Below are 24,675 nucleotides of genomic sequence, written 5' to 3'. Positions count from 1 at the left end.
AAAAACTCAGAATCAATGTCTCCATGATGGGACAGTTAACTTTGTGAGCTGGAATGTTAAAGGCTTGAATCATGAATTAAAAAGAAAGGAAGTACTCTCTCACCTAACAGGTCTAAACGCTAAAATAGTATTTTTACAGGAGACTCACTTACTAATCAAGGATCAGTTCCGGCTGCAAAAAGACTGGACTGGCCAAATGTTCCATTCTAGTTTTACAAATAAAACTAGATGTGTGGGAATGCTCATAAATAGAACAGTCCCATTTGTAGCATCAGATGTAGTATTGGATCCTGAAGGGAGAAATGTAATGGTCATGGGAGACTTATCTAGCTGTAAAATGATCTTGATAAATGTTTATGCACCTAATATCGATGATAAGGAATTTATACAAAAGTTATTTGAATCCATTCCCTATCTGAACACTCATTAAGTTAAACTTCTGGCGTTATCAGAATTACTAGATGCTATAATGTCACCAAGGAGGGAAAGCAGCAGGCCCTGATGGCAACCCTGCAGAATTTTACAAGAAATTCACCACTCAGCTAGCTCCTTTCCTATTAGCAACATTTACAGAAGCCAGAGATAACCAATCTCTTCCTCAAACATTTCGCCAAGCACTAATCACTGTTTTTCCAAAACAAAATAAAGACTTATTACAATATGCATCATACAGACCAATTTCACTTCTGAATAACGACGTTAAAATATTCTCTAAAATCATAGCTAGAAGGATGGAGAAAGTGCTCCCCTCGGTAATATCACAAGACCAAACTGGATTTATTAGGGGCCGACAATTATCTTCAAATCTTTGACGCCTGTTTAATGTAATATACTCACCAACTAAATCAAACACCCCAGAAATATTATTATCATTGGATGCAGAAAAAGCATTCGACATGATTGAATGGAAATACCTTTTACTACATTGGAGAAGTTTGGGTTTGGCCCGAACATTTGTGCATGGATTAAATTACTGTATACTAACCCAGAAGCTTCAGTTTGCATCAACAACATTTGCTCAGACTACTTTAAACTAGAACGTGGTACTAGACAAGGATGCCCTTGTCACCGCTGCTGTTTGCAATTGCCATTGAACCACTGGCAATACATTGTCGAAATACTGATCAGATAAAGGGGATTAGCAGAGAAGGACTGGAACAGAAAATCTCATTATATGCAGATGATATGGTACTGTATATATCAGACCCAGAAAATTCTGTGCCTGCAGTCTTAGCAGCACTCACAGAATTTCAAAAGATCTCTGGTCTCAGAATTAATCTGAATAAAAGTGTACTCTTTCCAGTGAATTCTCAAGCATATAATATTAGATTAGATACCCTACCTTTTATCATTGCAGAACAGTTTAAATACCTAGGGGTAAACATCACAAGTAAACATAAAGCTCTTTATCAACAAAATTTAGCCGTCTGCATGGAAAAAATTAAACAAGACTTGCATAGATGGTCAACCCTTCATCTCACACTAGCTGGAAGAATTAACACTGTTAAGATGAATATTCTTCCTAAGCTCCTTTTTTTATTTCAAAACATTCCAATATACATTAATAAATCATTCTTTAAGCAATTAGATTCAACAATAACCTCATTTATTTGGAATTCAAAACATCCACGCATCAAAAGCGACCCTACAAAGACAAAAGGCAGAAGGCGGCATGGCTCTACCTAACTTCCAGTTTTATTACTGGGCAGCAAATATACAGGCGATAAGAACCTGGACACAAATAGAAGAACATACACAGGCTTGGACCACAATAGAAGTAAAATCCTGCAGTACTTCTTTGTATTCCTTGCTCTGTGCTCCAATAAACACACGCTATCGGCAATATACTAATAACCCAATTGTGCTCCACTCACTTAGAATCTGGAACCAATGTAGAAAGCATTTTAAGACGGAGAAGCTTCTATCTGTGGCACCTCTGCAAGAGAACCACCTCTTTCAACCTTCACAAACATATGCAGTTTTAATATCTGGAAAAATTTGGAATTAACTTGCTTAGAGATCTTTATATAGACAACGTCTTTGCATCCTATGAACAATTACATTCCAAATTTAACATTCCAACTACACATTTCTTTCACTATCTTCAAATCAGGAACTTTGTTAAACAGAACCTTCCAGATTTTCCTTATCTTGCACCCTCATCCATGCTGGAAAAAATATTGCTCAATCTCAAGGACTTAGACTCCATCTCTACAATATATAAAATCATTTTACAATCCCTCCTTTCAAAGATCCAAGAGGACACTGGGAAAAAGATCTCTCAATTAATATATCAGAAAAGGAGTGGAAAGTAGCAATGCAGAGAATTCACTCAAGCTCCATATGCAAAGCATTCAATTATACAACTCAAAATTATATATCGAGCACATCTGTCTCAAAAACTCTCAAAATGTTTCCAGGGCATGATCCAACCTGCGAACGCTGCAAACTAGTCCAGCCTCACTGGGTCACATGTTCTGGGCCTGCACCAAATTAACATTATTCTGGACAAAATTTTAATTACCTTCAGACAGCCTTGGACTCACAATCCCTCCTAACCCATTAACAGCTGTGTTTGGGGTTCTTCCAGAGGGTTTAAAGTGGAGAAAGACAAACAAATTGTGATTGCATGCACTACTCTTTTGGCACGCAGACTTATTCTGATAAACTGGAAGAACCCAAACTCTCCTCTTTTAAGTCAATGGGAAACTGATGTGTTATATTATTTGAAATTGGAAAAAAATCAAATACTCAGTTAGAGGATCCGTACAGACTTTTTTCACAACATGGCAGGATCTAATCAGTAATATTTTAAAATAAGCTCATAAAGCACAGAGAATTTATTAATTTAGGTATGTTTACAGGTCTTAAATTTCACGCCGTTTGGCTTGCTCTCTAACTCAGGGGAGGGGATCGATTTGTTCATAACTTAATTTTTCTTTTTGTAAAAACTTGATTGATTTGTATGGATTGTAATAAAATTAATAAAAAGGAACAAAAAAAAAAAAAAAAAAAGAAGAGGATGAAAAACGGAAAGGCCGTTGATCCAGATGACATGGAGGTGTTTAGGAGAGATGGCAGTGGAGTTTTTAACCAGACTGTTTAATGGAATCTTGGAAAATGAGAGGATGCCTTAGGAGTGGAGGAGAAGTGTACTGGTGCCGATATTTAAGAATAAGGGGAATGTACAGGAATGTAGTAATTACAGGGGGGAGAACATTGATGAGGCACAGCATGAAGTTATGGGAAAGAGTGGAAGCTAGGGTAAGAAGTGAGGTGATGATCAGTGAGCAGCAGTATGGTTTCATGCCAAAAATGACCACCACAGATGCAATGTTTGCATTGCGTCTTTGTGGACCTGAAGAAAGCATATGACAGGGGGCCTCGAGAGGAGCTATGGCATTGTATGGAGAAGTCAGGAGTGACAGAAAAGTATGTAAGAATTGTACAGAATATGTGTGAGGGAATAGGGACAGTGGTGAGGTCTGCGGTAGGAGTGACGGATGCATTCAAGGTGGAGGTGGGATTACATCAGGGATCGGCTCTGAGCCCCTTCTTATTTGCAGTGGTGATGGACAAGCTGACAGACGAGATTAGACAGGAGTCCCCATGGACTATGATGTTTGCTGATGACATTGTGATCTGTAGCGATAGTATTGAGCAGGTTGAGGAGACCCTGGAGAGGTGGAGATATGCTCTAGACAGGAGAGGAATGAAGGTTAGTAGGAACAAGACAGAATACATGTGTGTAAATGAGAGGGAGGTCAGTGGAATGGTTAGGGTGCAAGGAGTAGAGTTGGCGAAGGTAGATGAGTTTAAATACTTGGGATCAACAGTACAGTGTAATGGGGATTGTGGAAGAGAGGTGAAAAAGAGAGTGCAGGCAGGATGGAATGGGTGGAGGAGTGCCAGGTGTGATCTGTGACAGACGGATATCAGCAAGAGTGAAAAGGGAAGGTTTACAGGACAGTAGTGAGACCAGTTATATTATATGGGTTGGAGATGGTGGCACTGACCAGGAAGCAGACGACAGAGGTGGAGGTAGCAGAGTTAAAGATGCTAAGATTTGCAGTGGGTGTGATGAGGATGGATAGATAGGATTAGAAATGAGTACATTAGAGGGTCAGCTCAAGTTGGATGGCTGAGAGACAAAGTCAGAGAGGCGGGATTGCATTGTTTTGGACATGTGCAGATGGGAGATGTTAAGTATATTGAGAGAAGGATGCTAAGGATAGAGCCGCCAGGGAAGGAAAAAAGGAAGGCCTAAGAAAAGGTTTATGGATAGGGTGAGAGAGGACATGCAGGTGATGGATGTAACAGAACAAGATGCAGAGGACAGACAGATATGGAAGAAGATGATTTTAATATAATTTTACTTCTATAAATATTTCATAGCATTAGAACTAATTTGAATGACTAAAATATGCAAATGAAATAGGTACTTATATAAAATATTACTTTTAACACATTTACCTGTTTGAGGTCTTCATATGTTGGAGTGTCAGAAAAGCAGTAATGATGAAAAAGTCCCATTTTCTGGGTAAGTAGGCATTGTACTATGTGTGAACGAGCATTCTGCCAATGAACCAATCGTGTCAGTCCTCGACTGAGAGACACTCCCAGATCTACAGACCAATTGTATGTATACAGGTTTAGCTGAATAAAAAACATAAAAGACGACAGATAGTTAGATATATGAAACATTTATTAACATTAATATCAAAGAAAACTTCATATTATGATGTGCTACCCAATTAAGAGATCTTAAATCTGTGTATCACCTATAAGAAGCAGTAACTCAAGTAACTGATACACAAATTACATTAATTTATCCAAGGAATTCGAGCTCCTATGCTCAGTCACCGACACTTTATGTGTGTGTGCATTATGTGTTTGCCACTGTGAACTGCTGTTACACAGTAAGTTGATTATCACATTCTTTGAGATTACTGAATGATTTAGTGCCTTTTCAGTTTATATAATAGCTAAGTATACAGTATTTTCAATGAGTAATATTTCAGTCTCTCTGTAACCTGTTCTATAATATACTGAGCCAAACTGCTACTCTGTTCCATGATCAACATATACTATAAATGTTACTGTTGTATCCTGCATTGGAAATACTCATTGGGTCGAATATCTAACAGTCACAGTATGCTTTTTATTGCTCTGGTCTGTTAAAATGCTGTGAGGTTATGTTAAAGACAGCATGAACTCTTAATTTGTCAAAAAGATAGATATTAATCACTGTGCGCATCAATGATACATGCTTAGAAATTAAAGTACACCCTGTAAATTAAGTCTTTATCTATACTAATAAAAGGCAAAGCCCTCACTCACTCATCACTAATTCTCCAACTTCCCCTGTGGGTGGAAGGCTGAAATTTGGCAGGTTCATTCCTTACAGCTTCCTTACAAAAGTTGGGCAGGTTTTATATCGAAATTCTACGCGTAATGGTCATAACTGGAAGCAGCTTTTCTCCATTTACTGTAATGGAGATGAGCTTCAACGCCGTGGGGGCGGAGTTTCGTGTGACATCATCACGCCTCCCACGTAATCACGCAGTACATAGAAAACCAGGAAGACCTCAAAAAAGCGCTGAAGAAAACATGCATTATATAATTGAGAAGGCAGCAAAACAATAAGAAGCGAGCGAGTGACATATATAACCATATTCATGAGTTCTGCTACTTCAGAAACAAAGCACGATGTAAACCTACACTTTAAATTAAGTTCATAGACAGGCTGCCGCTGGCGTTTGTAATTTAGTGCCTGCCCACATAAGGCCGTCCGTCAGCGGCAATCCAATAGCAAACTGCCACGGGTAAATATTCACGGGTGAAGGACTGTGCTTATGGAGAGGAAGATGAGATGGTCAGGGTGGTGTTTGACACAAACTCAGCGAAACTGCGAGAGAAAGTTTTAAGTGCCAGGACTAAGGTAACATTAAATACAGCCATGGACATAGCACGAGATGGCACCAGCACAACTGGGAACTTCGATGCATGTACACCGAGCGGCTCACGTGAACTGGCGCAGTGCACAGATAAAAGCAACAGTTCCAAAGAGCTGAACAAAACCGAATTACACAATTGAAAAGGCAGCAAAAATATGAAGCGCCTGATACATACAAGCATATTCATAAATCCAACTACTGCGGAAACAAAGCACACGTTGGAAAAAGTCAATGTCCCGCTAAAGGAAGACAGTGTAAAAACCTGTGCATGCAGTGTGTCAGGTCTCAGATAAGAAGAAGACGAGCTGTTTATTGATGCAGTAAGAAACGAATCGATGAATGAAACCTGTCATCTTTACAACGATTGACAAACACGGAATGTAACTTAAACACAACACATCCTACAAATACGAACCTGATTGAAAGAAATAATGATAATCAAATCCTTGATGACAGCAACACTCACAAAACAAATACTGTATATTGACAGTCATGTTACGCTATTTTTAAAATGTTCCTTTTCTTTTCTACCTTTTTAACACACTACTTCTCCTGCGATCGCTGGTATATATATGTATATATATATATATATATATATATATATATATATATATATCCCGATCTACATACTCGAATAATGGATACTTTATTCGCCATCAATGATTGTTTTGGTAAAGCCATACTCAGTGTATTCATTAGATGAACGGTAAAAAGTAAGAGCGAGGGAGGATGACTTATTGAGGCATTCAGGCTGTAGTGCTGCGTCAACTCTATCTGAATTGCGCGATCACATTTGAAAAATATATCTTTTCAAGTTCTATTTAGTCCATATGTGTCAAACTCAAGGGCATGGCCACATCCCCCGCGTGTAATTATATCCGCCCGAGATCATTTTATATACTGTATTATTGTTATTAATGGCCCGGGTATATGAAGCGCTGGTAACACAATAAACTACAGATCCCATAATGCAGCGCTTCAGCTGCCTTGCCGAACACTTACGCGTTAATCAAGTGTAGCTTATGATGCTGCAAGTTATTGCGAAGCTAGCTCACACGATGCTGAAGAGAAAAGTTGATTCTGAAAATAGAGCCTTTAAAAACCGATGGGAGGCTGAGTATATGTTTACTGAACCCGCGTGTCTCATTTGTGGAGCTAATGTGGCTGTAATTACAGAATTTAATCTAAGACGGCACTATGAGACAAAACATCAGGGTAACCTGAATGCAATGCAGAAGATACAGAAAGCAGAAGAATTAAATAAGAATCTGACACTTCAGCGGACGTTTTTACCCGTGCACAATCACAAAGTGATTTCAAGTGAAGCTGCTTTTATGGGAGACACAAATGCACCAGTGCAATTTGCCCCACTTTCCCTGTTGCCAAGTAATGTTAAACCAAGTCGTCACTACGGTGTTCCCAAATACGCACTTTGCTGATAAACTGAGCGCACTGAGTTTGCACGGCGCTTTGGTGACTTTGAAGAACAAAAAAAGTCCGTCTACATGCGGCTCGAACCTTGTGCATGTTTGGTATCACATATCTGTGTGAGAAGCTCTTCTCAGTGATAAAGACTAACAAAACAGCACACAGACAAACAATATTCACGTAGGAAGGAGCAAAACGTGTGCCAAGAAAATAGCCCCCACACCACTACACCACCACTAGTCTGAACCGTTGATACAAGGCAGAATGGATCCATATCTTCAAGGATGCCGAATTCTGATCCTACCATCCCAATGTTGCAGCAGAAATCAATACTCATTAAAAACGTTTTTCCAATCTTCTGTTGTCCAATTTTGGTGAGGCCATGCAAATTGTAGCCTCAGTTGCCTGTTCTTAGTTGACAGGAGTGGCACCCAGTATGGTTTAGTGCTGCTGTACCCATTAGGGAATCCATTAGATACCCTGTTGGATAGATCTCCTCAACTCCTGGGACATTGTGTCCCAATTCCAATGAAGCACAATGAAGGCTGAGTCAACAGTTCCTAGTTGAAATAATGTAATTTTATTTTTTAACATCCAAGAGAGTCATAGTCAGAAATAATAATGGCATCATAACGGTAAAATTTAACAGAAAGAAGCTTGTTTAAATACAAAACTAAACCACAGGCAAAAAAATCTTGGTGAATCATACAAGTTATGGTCTAGTTAAGACATCGTAGACTTTGTGATTCTCAAAGTGTTTTGGTCTAAGAACTACTTTGTCAAATTCAAAGATAAGTTCGATAATCAATTGAGAACAGCCACTTAATAATATAAATCCTGCTTTACAAACATCATATTCTTTATGTGTGTGTACTGATGTGAAAAATACTGTAACGATCCGTGTGCAAAGAGGGACAGCTGGCAGACAAACACAAGTAGTGGGTCAGCAACCCTGGAGAGAGCTGTTTTTAGGTAAGTGATTATTTATAACTTAATTGCCTACACTGCCCCTGCTATAATAGCCTTGGTTATGCTTTAATAATAAAAAAAAAACCAAACAAAAATCCCACCATGAACACGACACCATTACCACCCAGGTGGAAGCCAAGTCTGCTAAATGGCACAAAACTAATATTAATATAATACTGATATATTGCAACCCAGCCACAAGGGATGCACAAACCAATGTTTCTTCGTGCTGGTCCCAAACCTGGATAAATGGGGAGGGTGACGTCAGGAAAGGCATCTGGTGTAAAACTGTACCAAATCAATATGCGGGCAACAATACAGATTTCCATACTGGATCTGTCGAGCGCTAGGTTAACAATGACTGTCACCAGTACTGTTAGCCAAGAGGGTGCTGGTGGAAATTGGGCTACTGTTGGCCGAAGAAGGTGAAGAAGAGGGGGGAGATGTTTCCAGAGGCAGGAAGAGAGGAGGAAAGTAAAGAGAGTGGAACTCTGGGTAGGAACTTTCAATGTTGGCAGTATGACTGGTAAAGGGAGAAAGTTAGCAGATATGATTGAGAGAAGGAAGGTTGATATATTGTGCGTGCAAGAGACAAAATGGAAGGGGGAGAAGGCTAGGTGGATTGGAGGTGGATTCAAATTGTTCAGTCAGGGTGTGGATGGGAGGAGAAATGGGGTAGGGGTTATCCTGAAGGAACAGTATGTCAAGAGTGTTTTGGAAGTGAAAAGAGTGTCAGGCAGAGTAATGATTATGAAGCTGGAAATTGAAGGTGTGATGATGAACGTTGTTAATGCATATGCCCCGCAAGTTGGGTGTGCGATGGATGAGAAAGATGATTTTTGGAGTGAGTTGGATAAAGTGATGAAGTGTGTAAGAAGTGTGACAAGATTGAAGACTGCAAAGTGGTGGAATGGGAAAGTGTAGTTCAGCAGCATAGATTGGTGGTCTGTAGGATGACGTTGCAGATCAAGAAGAGGAAGAGAGTAAGGGCAGAGCCAAGGATCAAATGGTGGAAGTTGAAAGAGGAAGATTGCAAGGTTTAGTTTAGGGAGGAGGTGAGACAGGCACTGGGTGGTAGTAAAGAATTACCAGACAGTTGGGAAACTACAGCAGATCTAGTAAGGGTGACAGCAAGAAGGGTGCTTGGTGTGACATCTGGAAAGAGGAAGGAGGAAAAGGAAAGCTGGTAGTGGAATGGGGAAGTACAGGAGAGTATACAGAGGAAGAGGATGGCAAAGAAGAATTGGGATCCTCAGAGAGATGCAGAAAGTAGACAAGAGTACAAGGAGATAAGGTGCAAGGTGAATACAGAGGAAGGAAAGGCTAAATAAAAGGTGTATGATGAGTTTTATGAGAGGTTGGACACTAAGGTGGGAGAAAAGGACATGTACCAATTGGCTAGACAGAGGGACCAAGCTGGAAAAGATGTGCAGCAGGTTAGGGTGATAAAGTACTCACAAGCGAGGAGAGTGTGTTGAGCAGATGGAAAGAGTACTTTGAGAGGTTGATGAATGAAGAGAACGAGAGAGAGAGAAGAGGTTGGATGATGTGGAGATAGTGAATCAGGAAGTGCAATGGATTAACAAGGAGGAAGTAAGGACAGTTATGAACAGGATGAAAAATGGCAAGGCTGTTGGTCCATATGACATACCTGGGGAAGCATGGAGGTGTTTAGGAGAGATGGCAGTGGAGTTTTTAACCAGACTGTTTAATGGAATCTTGGAAAGTGAGAGGATGCCTGAGGAGTGGAGGAAAAGTGTACTGGTGCCGATATTTAAGAATAAGGGGAATGTGCAGAACTGTAGTAATTACAGGGGGATAACATTGATGAGCTACAGCATGAAGTTATGGGAAAGAGTGGAAGCTAGGGTAAGAAGTGAGGTGATGATCTGTGAAGAGCAGTATGGTTTCATGCCAGAAATGACCACCACAGATGCAATGTTTACATTGCGTCTTTGTGGACCTGAAGAAAGCATATGACAGGGTGCATCGAGAGGAGCTGTGGTATTGTATGAAGAAGTCAGGAGTGACAGAAAAGTATGTAAGAGTTGTACAGGATATGTATGAGGGAAGAGGGACAATGGTGAGGTCTGCGGTAGGAGTGACGGATGCATTCAAGGTGGAGGTGGGATTACATCAGGGATCGGCTCTGAGCCCTTTCTTATTTGCAGTGGTGATGGACAGGCTGACAGACGAGAAAATATCACCTTCATATATACACAGTACTCTCCAAACATTTCTTCATACGCAGAAGATGTTCTGTTATGTTTGGGAAATTCAGCTTCTGACATATGCATGTACTAACTTTTTAGATACCATCCAATTTCGCAATGGATCATCTCTCTGTCATATCCCCCTTCCTGGCTACTAATGGAGAAAAACTATTTCTGCTCATCCTCTTTCTTTACTCCCTTCTCTGATTTGTAGATTAAAATCTTTGCCCCCTGAAACAGGTCCCCTTATTTTCTTTACACTGTTACCCAAAAGAGAAATTGGTTGGTTGGTTGGTAGGTAGCTGTTTTCCATTTTGTGCATGACTACATTGGGCACCTTCAAGTAGTGGCATTTTATTTTTATGAACAATTACAAATTTACTCTAAAGGACCCAATGAGCCTTTAAAAATAATTAGTTATAAAAAGTATATCTCTTAACTTAAATTCAAATACCTTTTTATCCAAAACATCAACAATGGTGAACCTTTGTCGTGGAACCGTTCCCTTTCCTGACACAGCAGAACTACCTGATTCACTTTGTTCCAAGGACTCAAATCGTTGAAATCCTTTATGAGCTTTAGTAGAAAAACAAGGACAGAATTTATTAAACACAGCAAACTGTTAAAACAATATATACATTTTATGTCATACAGGAATATATTTTTCATGTCAGTTTATTTGATTAAAAAATAGGGATTACTTATTATTCACAATGCCATCATAATACATGCTTATTTACTTGTAGAAAAGTTTCTTTTAGTAAATATCAATTTGTACTGATGTATCGGTTTACTATTTTTCTGAATAGTACTTTAAAGATAAACACATTAATTGTTTCAGGTCATAACTTCAAATGAACAACATTTCACAAACTTAACACTAGAATTACCAGAGCCTATGAAAAAACCCGTCCCACCTTAAATCACTTCTTAAAACCATTCTCACCTCTCCGCCAGCGTCTTTTGTAATCTAAATGTGCTGATAAAGAAAAGCTGCAAGTAGCCGGCTATTCCATCCCCCCACCGACTTAGAACGTGCATGAACTTCTCCCAGTTCATGCCTTAATTGATTACCTGGGAGTGAAGTGGAGTTTTAGAGTGGAAATAATAGATCATTATTTGGAATACACGCATTTCATGTGTGTTCCGTTTCTACAGTAATCCGTGTAAACACATTTTTAAAATAGAAACGTTTTTCATATTGTAGTAGTAAATGACAAAATGTAGGCATAAACTATATAATGTATGAAGCCTGAAGTCCAAATATCAAAGAAACACTTTCACAAAAGGTACAAATACAACAGAACAAGTATGCTTTTATTCAAAAATATAACTGCAGGAAAAAAGCCGCCTTAGCATGCCACATTGACACACACTTACTACAACTGCCACGGTAGCGTAATGGTATCAGCTGCTGACTGGTAATCAAAAAGTCATGATTTCGATCCCGCATGACTCAATTTTGAGAAGTAAACTACTCTTATTCTTACTATTTTAGGATAAAAACATACATTTGATTTCAGTGTGTAACAGTCGGTGTAATTTATGATACTTGTAAAGGTTATTTATTTATTTTTTTATTCACTTTTCATTCTCTCAGTCGCGTTCACTATCCCCCCCTCCCCATCTGACACTGCTGTTTTCACATAATGTTACTATAAGGTGACATATAGTACATTCAATTGTTCCACATTATTGGAACATATCCTCTGATTGCCCATTTATACAAAAAGAGAAGTTGGCAGTAAAATTACCTGTTCTAGCCTCACCTAAAAAAGTAAATCCAAGCAACACAAATTAAGTAATTGTTTATGTCTTGAGCATAGTTCTGCATAAATAGGCATCATATCCATACATCAGAGTGCTGAAAAAAGTAACTCACAAAATGGATGGATGGAATTGATATATAGTAACACCCAAATCATTACATTGTGCAAAATAAAAATACATATACCCTGGCATGGATGGATGCTATGGTATTTACTGGTAAATTAAATAATGCAAACTGAAAATCACACATTTCATTTCCTATCGCCACTACGCACACAACTTCATTATTTAAACTATATGTAAACTTACGTGTAAACCTATTAACCAGTGGAGCAGACTCTTCAGCACAGTAGTCTTCTGTAGGTAAAGGATAAGCATGTGGCATTACAAACAATATAAAATACACAGATACATGCATTTTGCTATATACCGTATTTACTTGTGTACCACGTGCCCTCGTGTAAGACGCACACCCTAGTTTTTACAAAGAAAATCGTGAAAATCGTTTTGCCTCGCCTGAGGGAGAGAGCACGATCGAGCACAAGCCGAAACAGAAGAAGTAAACATTACAGAATTACATTTTTGTGTGTATGACGTGTACCTGATTTTCTAATGCTAATTTTTGGGAAAAAAATTTGAGCGTGGTAAACGTGTAAATACGGTATTTGATTTTTCACAGAAATAACTCAAGGAGCTATTCTACTTATATGCTACTTCAACTTGAAAAAGAAAGATTAGACTAAAAATCATATATTTTATGATCTATCACACAGAATACAGTATATCCTATAAATATTCTTCAAAGCACAAAATTAAATTTATGAAAAACTCCATCTGATTATACCGCACTATTGACCATGTTTTCTATAATCTAGCGATATAATGCCTATAATGCCAAATATAACATCCATGGAATAATCTATACTAATAAAAGGCAAAGCCCTCCCTCACTGACTGACTGACTGACTCACTAATTCTCCAACTTCCCGTGTAGTTAGAAGGCTGAAATTTGGCAGGCTCACTCCTTACAGCTTACTTACAAAAGTTAGGCTGGTTTAATTTCCAAATTCTACACGTACCGGTCATAACTGGAACCTACTTATGTACATATATACGCTCGGTCGCCGTGTGAGACGGAGTTGCGTCCCTCATCGTCACCATAAAAAAACATATATTTTTAGCTAGAGATACTAGGTAACATTCTTGAATTCTAGCTTCTGTGGTAAGTGAAAATAATGTAGACACAAGGAATGTTACATACTACAAAAGTGAATGCTGATGCAAACCAAGAATGTCTTAACAAACACACGATTTATTTGTATAGCCCATCTAATTATTTTAAATTCTAAAGTAACTTTGTAAAAAAAAAAGTGAATTGTGCTTTTAATATCACTGCACAAGGAGAAAGATTATTTCACACAATTACTTCTGCCTATTTTTGTTCAGTAACTAATACCAGCTCAAAGTAATTTATAGATAAAACAGTATCTAAAAAAACAAGTAAGAAGTCTCTGATATTAGGCTAATTAACAATATTTGTAAATATTGTAAAATTCTCCAATTCACTTAATTCAAATAAACTTCAAAGGGGGCAAGAGCCTATCCTGGCAGTGTCAAACAAAAGGAAGAAGTCAGTGTATTGCTGAGCCCACTTAAGCCCACTCATATTACACCAATGTACAAATTCCTGTTAATCTAAGTTGCACATTGTTGGTGACAAGGAAGTAGCCAAAGGAAAACCTATGTAGAAATAGCAAGAATATGTACACTCTGAATGGAAAATGACTTCCCATAGGATCTGAACTCAGGGCCCCTGATATATCACTTAACAGTGTTAATGACTGTACCACACAGTCATCCAAAACTGTAATAAGCAAAATTAGTGCAATTCATAACTTATTAGAGGAATGTTATAACACTTAAATTACACATAAGTAATTAACACAAGTCTAACATTTATACGATGAATTATTTAAAAAAAATGAAATTATAAGATGAGATAACATGAAAAGTAAAATGTATCTCAATCAACAAACAAAACAACTGAACGATTTCTTGGACTAGAATTTGTTCAATGAAGTTTTGAGAAAACAAATACAATAAACTACTGGCATACCTTGTTCAGTGCTTTGGCGCCACTGCTGAAAATTTCGCCCAATAAGTATAAATTGCCTAGCAACAGCAGGGGGTTTACTGGAATGCTGGTTGAGAGACAGAGGAAGAAAGGTTTCCCCATTTGTAGAACTAGTAAAAAAAAAAAATAAACAGAGAACAGAGTTCAGAAATAATTTTGAGTTAGGTAGTTTAAATTAAATAAAATCGCTGCAACAATATTTACCTGTCCAGAAGAAAAAAACATTTTTAGTTTTTATACAAGAAACAGATATGTAATTATAACTGAATTATTTTTAATCTTGCAGTTTATCTAATTTCTCCTACTTTCTCTTCAACTTTGACCTAGTAAGATGCTGTGGTAACAGGCTGAGCATGAAAGACCAGACAGATATGTCAGCTGGACTACTGTCACTCTATTTTCAATAGCAACATATAAAGAGGTATAAAGAGACATTCACAGTGGTGATGTCAGAGCCGGGTATCCTGTTCAGCTCACTGCACTATTGTAAGCATCCTCATATTAACTCAGATCAGAATGATAGAAGACAGCTACATTTAAGCACAAAGTTACATGCAACAATTACAAAAACATTATGCAAATTCTTTTATGATAATTATGTTATCTTTTTTTTCTCTACTACCAACTGTTCACTGGAAATCCATAAGTATTGCAGAGTGTGGTTTGCGTTAATGTAATAATTCCATTAACTGTTCTCAAAATATAATTGGGCTGCTGAATGGAAATTAATAAAATCATAAGGACATAAACTGTTACTGTCCCAATAACTAGCTTTTAAAATACATGTCTTAGGTATCCTAATACATTTAAACTAGTATTGTGAATGCACTTTATTGGGATGATAAAAAATTCAAAGTTAAAAGTTCCTTCTATAAACCCTAACATGGCCTCTCAAACACATGATGGTGGGAGTGTCTTATTTGGATCTGAGGCAGCACTTGTTTTTTTTCCTTCAGGGCATCACATGTAATCACATATCAACTATTTGCTATTCGTTAACAACATGCTTCACATTTTTATTCTTTATGAGCACTCAAAGCATACTTAAAGGTAAAATAATGTTATTATTCATATAAAAATAAATTAGAACAAATTATGTTAATAGGCTGTCTCAAATAATACATTTATACCTCAGCTTGAATTTAAACACTTTTACCGTCTCACAATAGTCCAAATATTTAGCTATCAAAATTTCAAGACCTACTTAATTTGATTTTAGCAAGAAATTAACTCTTCACCTTACATAAGCTGGAAGAATTAATATTGTCAAAATGAACATTTTCTCTAAGTTTCCATCTTTTTCTGAGTATTCTTGTATCAAGAAATCCTCTTTTAAAAAACCTGGCTCAATTGTAATTTTGCTCATTTGGAATGATGAGAGGTCACAGAAAAAATGGTTAAAAACACAGTGGGGTATGACACTACCAGTTTTACTACTGGTCATGTTGGAGGGAAGCAGAAAGAAATTGCACTGAAATGTTTTTTTTTAAATATTGAAAGGAAGTCCTAATCAAACTCTTTTTTTATATGCCTTGATCTGCTCACCTCCTACTGTTAAATGCTAATAACTAAGCATTTAACTAACTTGTCTAACAGATGATCAGAGACACTGCATAAGACATATTAAGTCTAAGATGCTACTCTCAATAGCATCTGTTCATGACAACCGTCTTATCTTAAGTGCCCATAACTTACCAACTATTTAACATATGGAATGCTGTTGACATTGGAATCTAGAAATTTCTACACTAACAAACATGTCAAATTTCACCTTCCAGTAAACTATTTCTTCTGTTATAGTCAAGTTTGAAATTTATTCATATGATACCCACCTGGGATCAGATTTATAAAACTTAAAAAGCCAGAAAGGTGTGTAGGAAACTTTCCTGCAAAAGTTGGGATTTATAAAATAAAACTTGATGAAACAAATTACACATAGCAACTCTGACCCATATGTACGCAACAGTACAGAGAAAGTGTGAAATGACAACACCATTGATAAATTTGGGAAATGTAACAAACCCAGCAAAATGGCAACTCACGCATGTAATATATCACTGAGACATTATAACAATGTGCATTACATGGCAAACATAATTAACCTCAAAAGTGCTGAATATGACCTTTACATTCTACTTTAGTTCCCTTTTAGGAGGACCAATGCTGTGTATTTACATTAAAGAAATTCATTGTTTTTTTGTCAGTTTATATAGCCTACCATTGTCACTTCTTATGATTAGAAACCAATTCAATCAATTCCTTGTTGCCAACAATTACATCAAGTAAAAACACAGGTGTGATTCATTATCTGTGTACAGAAAGATTTCAATATCATTACCTACAGTCTATTCAAAGCCTAATGGTTTGAAACTACTTGAGGACTATGCAAGTGGTCATATACAAAGGTAACAACCTCTTAAAGACTGGCATAATTATTTTTCCAATAATGATGACTAGCTTATGAGCTAATTTTGGCTCCCAATGGCCATTCTCTTTGAGCAGAACAGTGGACCAGCTCTACACCCTTAGCAGAGTCCTGGAGGGTACATGTGTTTTGTGGATTTGGAAAAGGCATTCGACTGTGTCCCTCAGGGAATCCTATGGCGGGTGCTCCGGGAATATGGGGTACCGGACCCCCTGATAAGGGCTGTTCGGTCCTTATACAACCGGTGTCAGAGCTTGGTCCGCATTGCCGGCAGTAAGTTGAACTCGTTTCCAGTTAGAGTTGGACTCCGCCAGGGCTGCCCTTTGTCACCGATTCTGTTCATAACTTTTATGGACAGAATTTCTAGGTGCAGCCAGGGTGATGAGGGGATCTGGTTTGGTGGACTCAGGATTGGGTCACTGCTTTTTGCAGATGATGTTTTCCTGTTTGCTTAATCAGGCCGTGATCTTCAGCTCTCTCTGAATCGGTTCGCAGCTGAGTGTGAAGCAGTTGGGATGGGAATCAGCACCTCCAAATCCAAGACCATGGTCCTCAGCTGGAAGAGGGTGGAGTGCCCTCTCAGGGTTGGGAGCGAGATCCTGCCCCAAGTGGAGGAGTTAAAGTATCTTGGGGTGTTGTTCATGAGTGAGGGAAGAATGGAGTGTGAGATCGAAAGGCGGATTGGAGCAGCGTCCGCAGTGATGCGGGTTCTGCATCGGTCTGTCGTGGTGAAAAAGGAACTGAGCCTTAAGGCAAAGCTCTCAATTTACCAGTCGATCTATGTTCCTACCCTCACCTATGGTCAGGAGCTATGGGTAGTGACCGAAAGAACGAGATTGCGAATACAAGCGGCTGAAATGAGTTTCCTCTGCAGGGTGTCTGAGCTTTCCCTTAAAGATAGGGCGAGAAGCTCAGTCATCTGGGATGGGCTCAGAGTAGAGCCGCTGCTCCTCCGCATCGGAAGGAGTCAGATGAGGTGGCTCGGGCATCTGATCAGGATGCCTCCTGGACACCTCCCTGGCGAGGTGTTCTGGACACTTCCAACCGGGAGGAGGCCCCGGGGAAGACCCAGGACACGCTGGAGGGACTATGTCTCCCGGCTGGCCTGGGAATGCCTCGGGATTCCCCCGGAAGAGCTGGACGAAGTGGCCGGTGAGAGGGAAGTCTGGGCATCTCTGCTCAAGCTGCTGCCCCCGTGACCCGACCTCGGATAAGCGGAAGAGGATGGATGGACAACATAGGAATGCTGTGGCCAAAGTGCTTTACAATAATAGAATAAAAGAAAACATACAAATAACATAAATAACATAAACAGAAATAAAATATATGAACATAAATAAAATAAATAATAAACAGAAGTAATGTTACATAATCACGATGAGGAAACCATCAGTATTACTGAAGGTCACGGAATGCAAGTGAATAGAAATGAGTCTTTAATCTTATTTTGAACAGTTCAATTGTAGACAACTCCTTTATGTGATGAGGTAAAGAGTTCCACAGGCGAGAAGTAGCAGCTGCAAATGCTCTGTTCCCCCTTAGTTTCACGCTTAGTACGAGGGACAACAAGAGACAACTGACCAGAAGATCTAAGCACTCTAGATGGCTGGTGTAAAGCACACAATTTAGATAAAGAGACAGGAGCAAGCCCATGTAAACATTTAAAAACTATCAACAAGATTTTAAAATCAATTCGAAAACTGACGGGCAGCCAGAGTAAAGAAGCTAATATTGGACAAACAGAATCATACTTTCTTGCCCCAACCAGGAAGCGAGCGGCAACATTCTGGACCAACTGTAACCTGCATATCAGGGATTTGCTAATCCCAGAATACAGCGAGTTGCAGTAATCAAGGTGAGAAAAGACAAATGCATGAGTAGCTTTCTCAAGATCCCTAGAAGATAAAAAAGGCTTGATCTTACTTAATAGATGAAGCTGGAAAAAGCAACTCTTGACTACAGAATTAACCTGTTTCTCAAAAGAGAGGTTACTGTCAAAGACAACACCAAGATTGCGGACTTGAGGTTTGCAAAAGACAGAGAAAGAGCAGAGAAGTCCAAGACCAATTTGGGCATTAGCTGATGGACCCAATATAAGCACCACCAATTTATTTTGATTCAGATCAAGAAAATTATTAGCCATCCAGGATCTTAGTTCAGAAAGACAGTTGTGCAGTTGATTTATTGCAGAGTTGCAAACAGGAACATAAGCCTTAGTATCATCAGCATAGCAGTGAAAAGAAATGTTAAATTTCCTAAAAATAGCTCCAATAGGGTGAAGGTATATAGAGAATAAAATAGGACCAAAAATAGATCCCTGAGGAACACCATATTTAAGAGGTGCAGTAGACAAAAAAGAGGAATTTAAAGTCATCCAGATCCACTTAACAGCAGCCCCTTTAAGCCCAAAAAGATGTTCAAGCTGCAACAGCAATTTCTCATGGTCAATAGCATCAAAGGCAGCAGACAGCTCAAGAAAGAGAAGGACTGCAGCGTCACCTGTGTCAGTAATAACAGAGATGTCATTGAATACTTTCAGGAGGGCCATCTCAACACCATGGAAACGCCTAAAGCCAGATTGGTAGATCTCAAATAAATTATTGGAGTTAAGGTGATCAACCAATATAAATAATTCTTTCTAGAATTTTAACCAGAAAATGGCAGTTGGGAGATCGGGCGAAAATTGGCTAAAACTCCAGGATCTAATTCTGTCTTTTTTAGACAGGGACGCACAGCAGCATGTTAAAAAATGAGGGCACAAAATCCTCACTAATAGAATCATTGATAATGGCTAGTAAAGATGGACCCAACACATCAAAGGCTTCCACTACGAGGCATTGTGGTACAATATCAAGAGGGTAGAGAGCTGGTTTAAGGGTGTCAATAGTTCTTTTTAACTGTGAAAGTGAGAGAAGATCAAAAGATTCCAAGACAATGCCCTGTTTAACAGTAGGAAGTTCATAGCCAGTTTGAACAATTCCACAGCGGATAGTATCAATTTTGCTGACAAAGAATGAAAGAAACTGCTCACATGAATGAACAGTGCTATTTAATCCCATCACAGAATGAGGGTGAGTGGCCGCATTGATTGAAATAAATAAGACCCTAGGATTCTTAGAATGATGGGATACTAAATCAGCGAAGAAATCTTGTTTAGTTTTCTTTACTGCAGCCTGGAAGTAGAATAGAGAAGTCCTAAAAATCTGTCCATCTTTTTTCCAACTCCGTTCCACAGCTAGAAAGGTGCGGCGCAGCGATTGTGTAGTTTCATTTAGCCAGAGAGCAGGTCTTCCCTTATTACAGCGTATCTTGGGCGGAGCAATTGAGTCTAAAACCGTTTTACAAGAAGAATTAAATTTTAAGACAGAATCATCGATACCATCCTTTTGGACATGCACATCAAGACTAGAGAATATGGTTTTAAAATCGGACATAATAGAAGAATTTAAAAAGCGAGAGCAGCGTGAGGGACAGCTAGTAGTCGGGACATCAACAGTAATATTCAAATTCATCATTATAGAAAAGTGATCAGTGAAAGAAACTTCGCATAAATAAATATTATTAACTGAAATATCATGTGTAAGAATGAGATCAAGGGTGTGACCAAGAGAGATGAGTTGGTGTATTAATATGCTGGATAAAATCAAATGAGTCCAATAGTGATAAAAAGTCATTAACCAAAGGTTTCAATTGATAACAAATGTGAATGTTAAAATCAATACTTTGTCATGGGAGAGGGAAATATCAGCCAGGAGATCAGAGAATTCAGAAATGAAAATATAATTAATTGCAGGAGGTCTATAAACCACAGCAAACAACAAAAAAGGGCAGCTGCACACTTCAAAAAGTTGCAGTTCGAAGCTACTAAACGGACCCTTTGTAAGGCTCTGACACAAGAGCATATTTCTAAAAAACAGTGACAAAACCCCCACCACGACGAGTCAGCCATGGAGACTAAAAATAAATAACCTGATGGTGCCAAGTCAGTAAAACATGAAGAGTCACCATTTACAAACCAGGTCTCAGTGATGAAAAAGAAATCCAGATTATCTGAGGTAATAAAGTCTTGCAGAATAAAAGTTTTATTAGACACTGATCTCACGTTCAAGAGAGCAGCCTTGATTGAAGTGGAAGAGCTTGTTGCAGGATAAGCACGGGTAAGCGTACGAAGATTAGTAGCGTTTACTGCCTGAGAGCACACCAAGGAAGAGTGTTGCCACCTTGAAATGGAGAAATTAAATCCATTATCCAGCGCCCACGGACCAGGGAAGGAGTCCTGTGCAGGAGAAGATGGATCACAGACGACTTGCAGGCATCAGGAATCCAAACTTTCTGACTTCAGTCGGTGTTGTTTAACAGCAAATCCGGCTCTTTTTCCACGGCAGCAGCGGGTGCGTTTGCGTCTCCGAGGGGCATTCAACTCACTGATACAGGTGAACAATGGCGTCCAGGTGAAGAAGCCAGGAGATGAATAAAACAAAGGTGGAGGTTCACATAATATTCCATCAGGAGATTAAAATTGAGAGGAAAGCAAGCAAGAAAATATATTAAGTAAAGAATCACGATAGTAGGATAGTGGAGGTTGGGATAAACTAAAACATAAAAACAAAGTTAAAACATAGATTAGCGTGACGAGCAGACGGCCAGCCACACCAGTCTGTGCCATCTTCAAATGTTAGAAAGACAGACTGCCCAAAATCAAGATATGCTTCATATTCGGGTTTTGGAAACAGCTGGCTTTCTGGCATCAGGCACCTACTGGCTACCCAACCCAACCACTCAATTGGCTGACAGGTCAGGATTATCTCAGCCAATCTTCAGCCTCATCATGTACGATATGCAGGAAGCCATAAATGGTGTGGGTGTACAGGCAAACATTAAAGGACAATTTGCAGAAGTGTCCAGTTTTCTGAATGTAATCTGGTCAATTGACTGCACTCATATTGCAATAAGGGCACCTAGCAAGAATGAAGCTTGTTTTGTAAAGCATTAACATTTCATTAATGCACAAGTCACCTGTGATGCCAAGATGAGACTGAAAAACACTGTGGATCGGTGGGGGTCAACCCATTATTCATTTATTTTTAAGGCAAAGCAGCACTTGCAGGCAACTTGCTGATGTTTCTATACAATAACATTACATTTACTTATTTGACTGGCACCTCTATCCAAGGTGACTTACAACATTTATGATACAACTGGTTCCATTTCTTTTGTTTTTCCAAGTGGAAAACAGGCAGGTCAAGTGACTTGCTCATGGTCACAGTGTCAGTAGCAGGATGTGAACCCACAACCTCAGGGTTTGAAGCCCAAATCCTTAACCACTATGCCACTCTGACTGTATACATTATGGCTAGCATGTTGGCAAGTTAACTAGTTTAACACTTAGTGTTTCATATTGCCTCTTTTATTCAATGTAACTGCAATCATATCATTAAATGGGCCAGGAGATTGTGGCTTTCAACTGAAACACTGGTGTCTTACGACTTTCCCCAACCCTAGAGTGCAAAGGAGGGGGACACAAAAGAACTCTGCAAATGCAGGTGACGGTGTCTGAATGCGTCAAGTGGGAGACTGCTCTACCAGCTAATGAAGGTCTTCATTATCATAACTGCAAACAGTATGTACGAGGTGTCACAAACATGTGCATGAGAGATAACTAAATGGACCAAGAGAAGGTAATTCCATGCAGGCCAGGGAGTGGGGGTGTTGCACTAAACCTTCCTCTGCTATCTCTGCAGACCGGACACGGGAAATTCTACCTGATTCAGGCCCAACGACATCACTTACGGTAACCCAATCCCCCTCCCCAAAATCCTGCCCATTTCCCCAATCCCCAAGAGAGACACCACTTCCGTTTCTGGGCCTGGGGACGTCACTTCTGGTTCCTCCCCCAAGAACATCACTTCCGGTTCTGGGCCTCAATGACATCACTTCCACTTGCCTGCCTTAAATACAAGACAACTTCCTCTGTAACTTCAGTTCTGTTTTGGACTCAACTCTGTACACATCTGTGTAACTTATTTTGCCGTTTTGCAGTCAGGCTTCAAGTATATGGGTGGCTGCCCAAAAGATTTTTTTGTGTGTCAAGACTGTTCATTTTCACAAAAGTTAATTAGTATAGTCCAACTATGCTTGTTTCAGACTGGCAACCAGGAAGGATTTAAGGTATATTCACGTATGTACATTTAGAAGTTGACTATGCTCTACAAAGAGTAAATTACACACAAATGTATGTACACCAGGTTTTATGAATCAGCTTTTATTAATGTACATTTTTCTGCTTTTTGGCATAAGCATACTTTCAAGCTTGGTTCAAAATGAAGTTTTATGAATGAGACCCCAGGTTTTCTTAAACATCCTCCAATATCAATTTTAGAAAGTATACTAAATTAGAATAATAAAAATAGTATTTTAGCACTCTAAAATTCCTTTTTAAAAGCTAATCTCTGTTGACATAAAGCACCCACAGTGACATTGCTGGAAACCACAATCTGCACTCTAAAATTGTGAGAGAGCAGTGCTAGCCACTCGCTATCAAACCACTTACAACTGAAAAAAAAAACCAATATAAATAGCCATTGTAAGCACTGTGAGTGCCACAGAGGACAGACGGGCATTCTGGCTGGATGACGGCATGACCTATGGGTGCCAAAAGAGCGCGCTGTCAGGGGGGACTACCCTGGTTCTCAAAAAACCAGGAAGTCCTCCCCACAAGTTGGGCCAGGTCACCAGCGATTGTATAAAAGTAACACACTGCCTTACTTTGGGGAGTCAGAGTCAGGAAGCAGCAGGCAACACATAACTGAAAGTGGAAGGAGAGGAAAAGAGTCATTGTTTTGTATGATTATTGGATAATTTTATGGTATTTGGTGCTTGGTGGATTAAAAATCCATTATTTGAACCTGCGACTGTGTTGGACATTACTGGGTAACCATATACTGGTTACAACACTTAACAAGTCCAGTTAGCACATTCAGTGTGTGTATTTAAGAATAAGAAAAAATGAGTATAAATAACAGATTGTGTTTAGTATCCAAAGTTACCACATAAAAAGGCTATACTGAAAATATAACCAGAACACATTCCAATTTGACAAATTAAGACAGTGAACTGAAAATTCATTTTAACTTACCAGATTCTCTCAAACACCTTAACTGTAGTGTCTATGGCAAGTGAACTAACCAGATTAACAACTTCAGTTAGAATGGAAGGCAAAAGAAACTGTGATACAATCTCTGCTGAGCACTGCTGAACAGAAGGGCATCCTGAACAAGAAGGAAAAATATGCTTGAGAGGAGAAACCACAATAATGATTCTTAGGACTGAAAAGGCACATGATAATGGTAGCTCTGGTTAACATATTATTAAAGCTGGCAGGGAGTCAAAAGGAAAAAAAAGAACTATTCTTCTGTTGGACAACAACTTCTACAACTGCCAATCAGAATAAGATGGGACAGTATGGAAAATGCAAATGGAAAAAAAAAAAACACAAAGATTTTTAAATTTACTTTGACTTTAATTTCATTACTGACAGTATGACCCCAATATATTCCATGTTTTGTCTGGTCAACTTCATTTGTTAATACAGTAATCCCTCCTCGATCGCGGGGGTTGCGTTCCAGGACCCCCGCGATAAATGAAAATCTGCGAAGTAGAAACCATATGTTTGTACGGTTATTTTTATATATTTTAAGCCCTTATAAACTCTCCCACACTGTTAACATTATTAGAGCCCTCTAGACATGAAATAACACCCTTTAGTCAAAAGTTTAAACT

At 38.9% G+C, this 24,675-nt stretch overlaps 1 protein-coding gene across 7 annotated transcripts in view; it reads right to left on the bottom strand.

Moving 5' to 3' along the window:
* szt2 (SZT2 subunit of KICSTOR complex) overlaps positions 1 to 24,675 on the bottom strand; it is a 337,146-nt gene that overhangs the window by 108,749 nt on the left and 203,722 nt on the right. For all 7 annotated transcript variants that reach the window (XM_039735449.1, XM_039735443.1, XM_039735448.1 and 4 more), the window contains 5 exons: positions 24,032 to 24,164; positions 14,454 to 14,581; positions 12,647 to 12,694; positions 11,022 to 11,143; positions 4,474 to 4,656 (listed from right to left, as the gene is read on the bottom strand). In XM_039735449.1, the coding sequence (XP_039591383.1) occupies positions 4,474 to 4,656; positions 11,022 to 11,143; positions 12,647 to 12,694; positions 14,454 to 14,581; positions 24,032 to 24,164 (614 nt within the window). The remainder of the gene's footprint in view (positions 1 to 4,473; positions 4,657 to 11,021; positions 11,144 to 12,646; positions 12,695 to 14,453; positions 14,582 to 24,031; positions 24,165 to 24,675) is intronic.

This window comes from Polypterus senegalus, chromosome 14 (assembly GCF_016835505.1).
Source record: "Polypterus senegalus isolate Bchr_013 chromosome 14, ASM1683550v1, whole genome shotgun sequence".
NCBI classification, from domain to species: domain Eukaryota; kingdom Metazoa; phylum Chordata; class Cladistia; order Polypteriformes; family Polypteridae; genus Polypterus; species Polypterus senegalus.
Note: the sequence above shows the minus strand (reverse complement) of the source record. Positions and strands in the feature narration are given on the sequence as shown.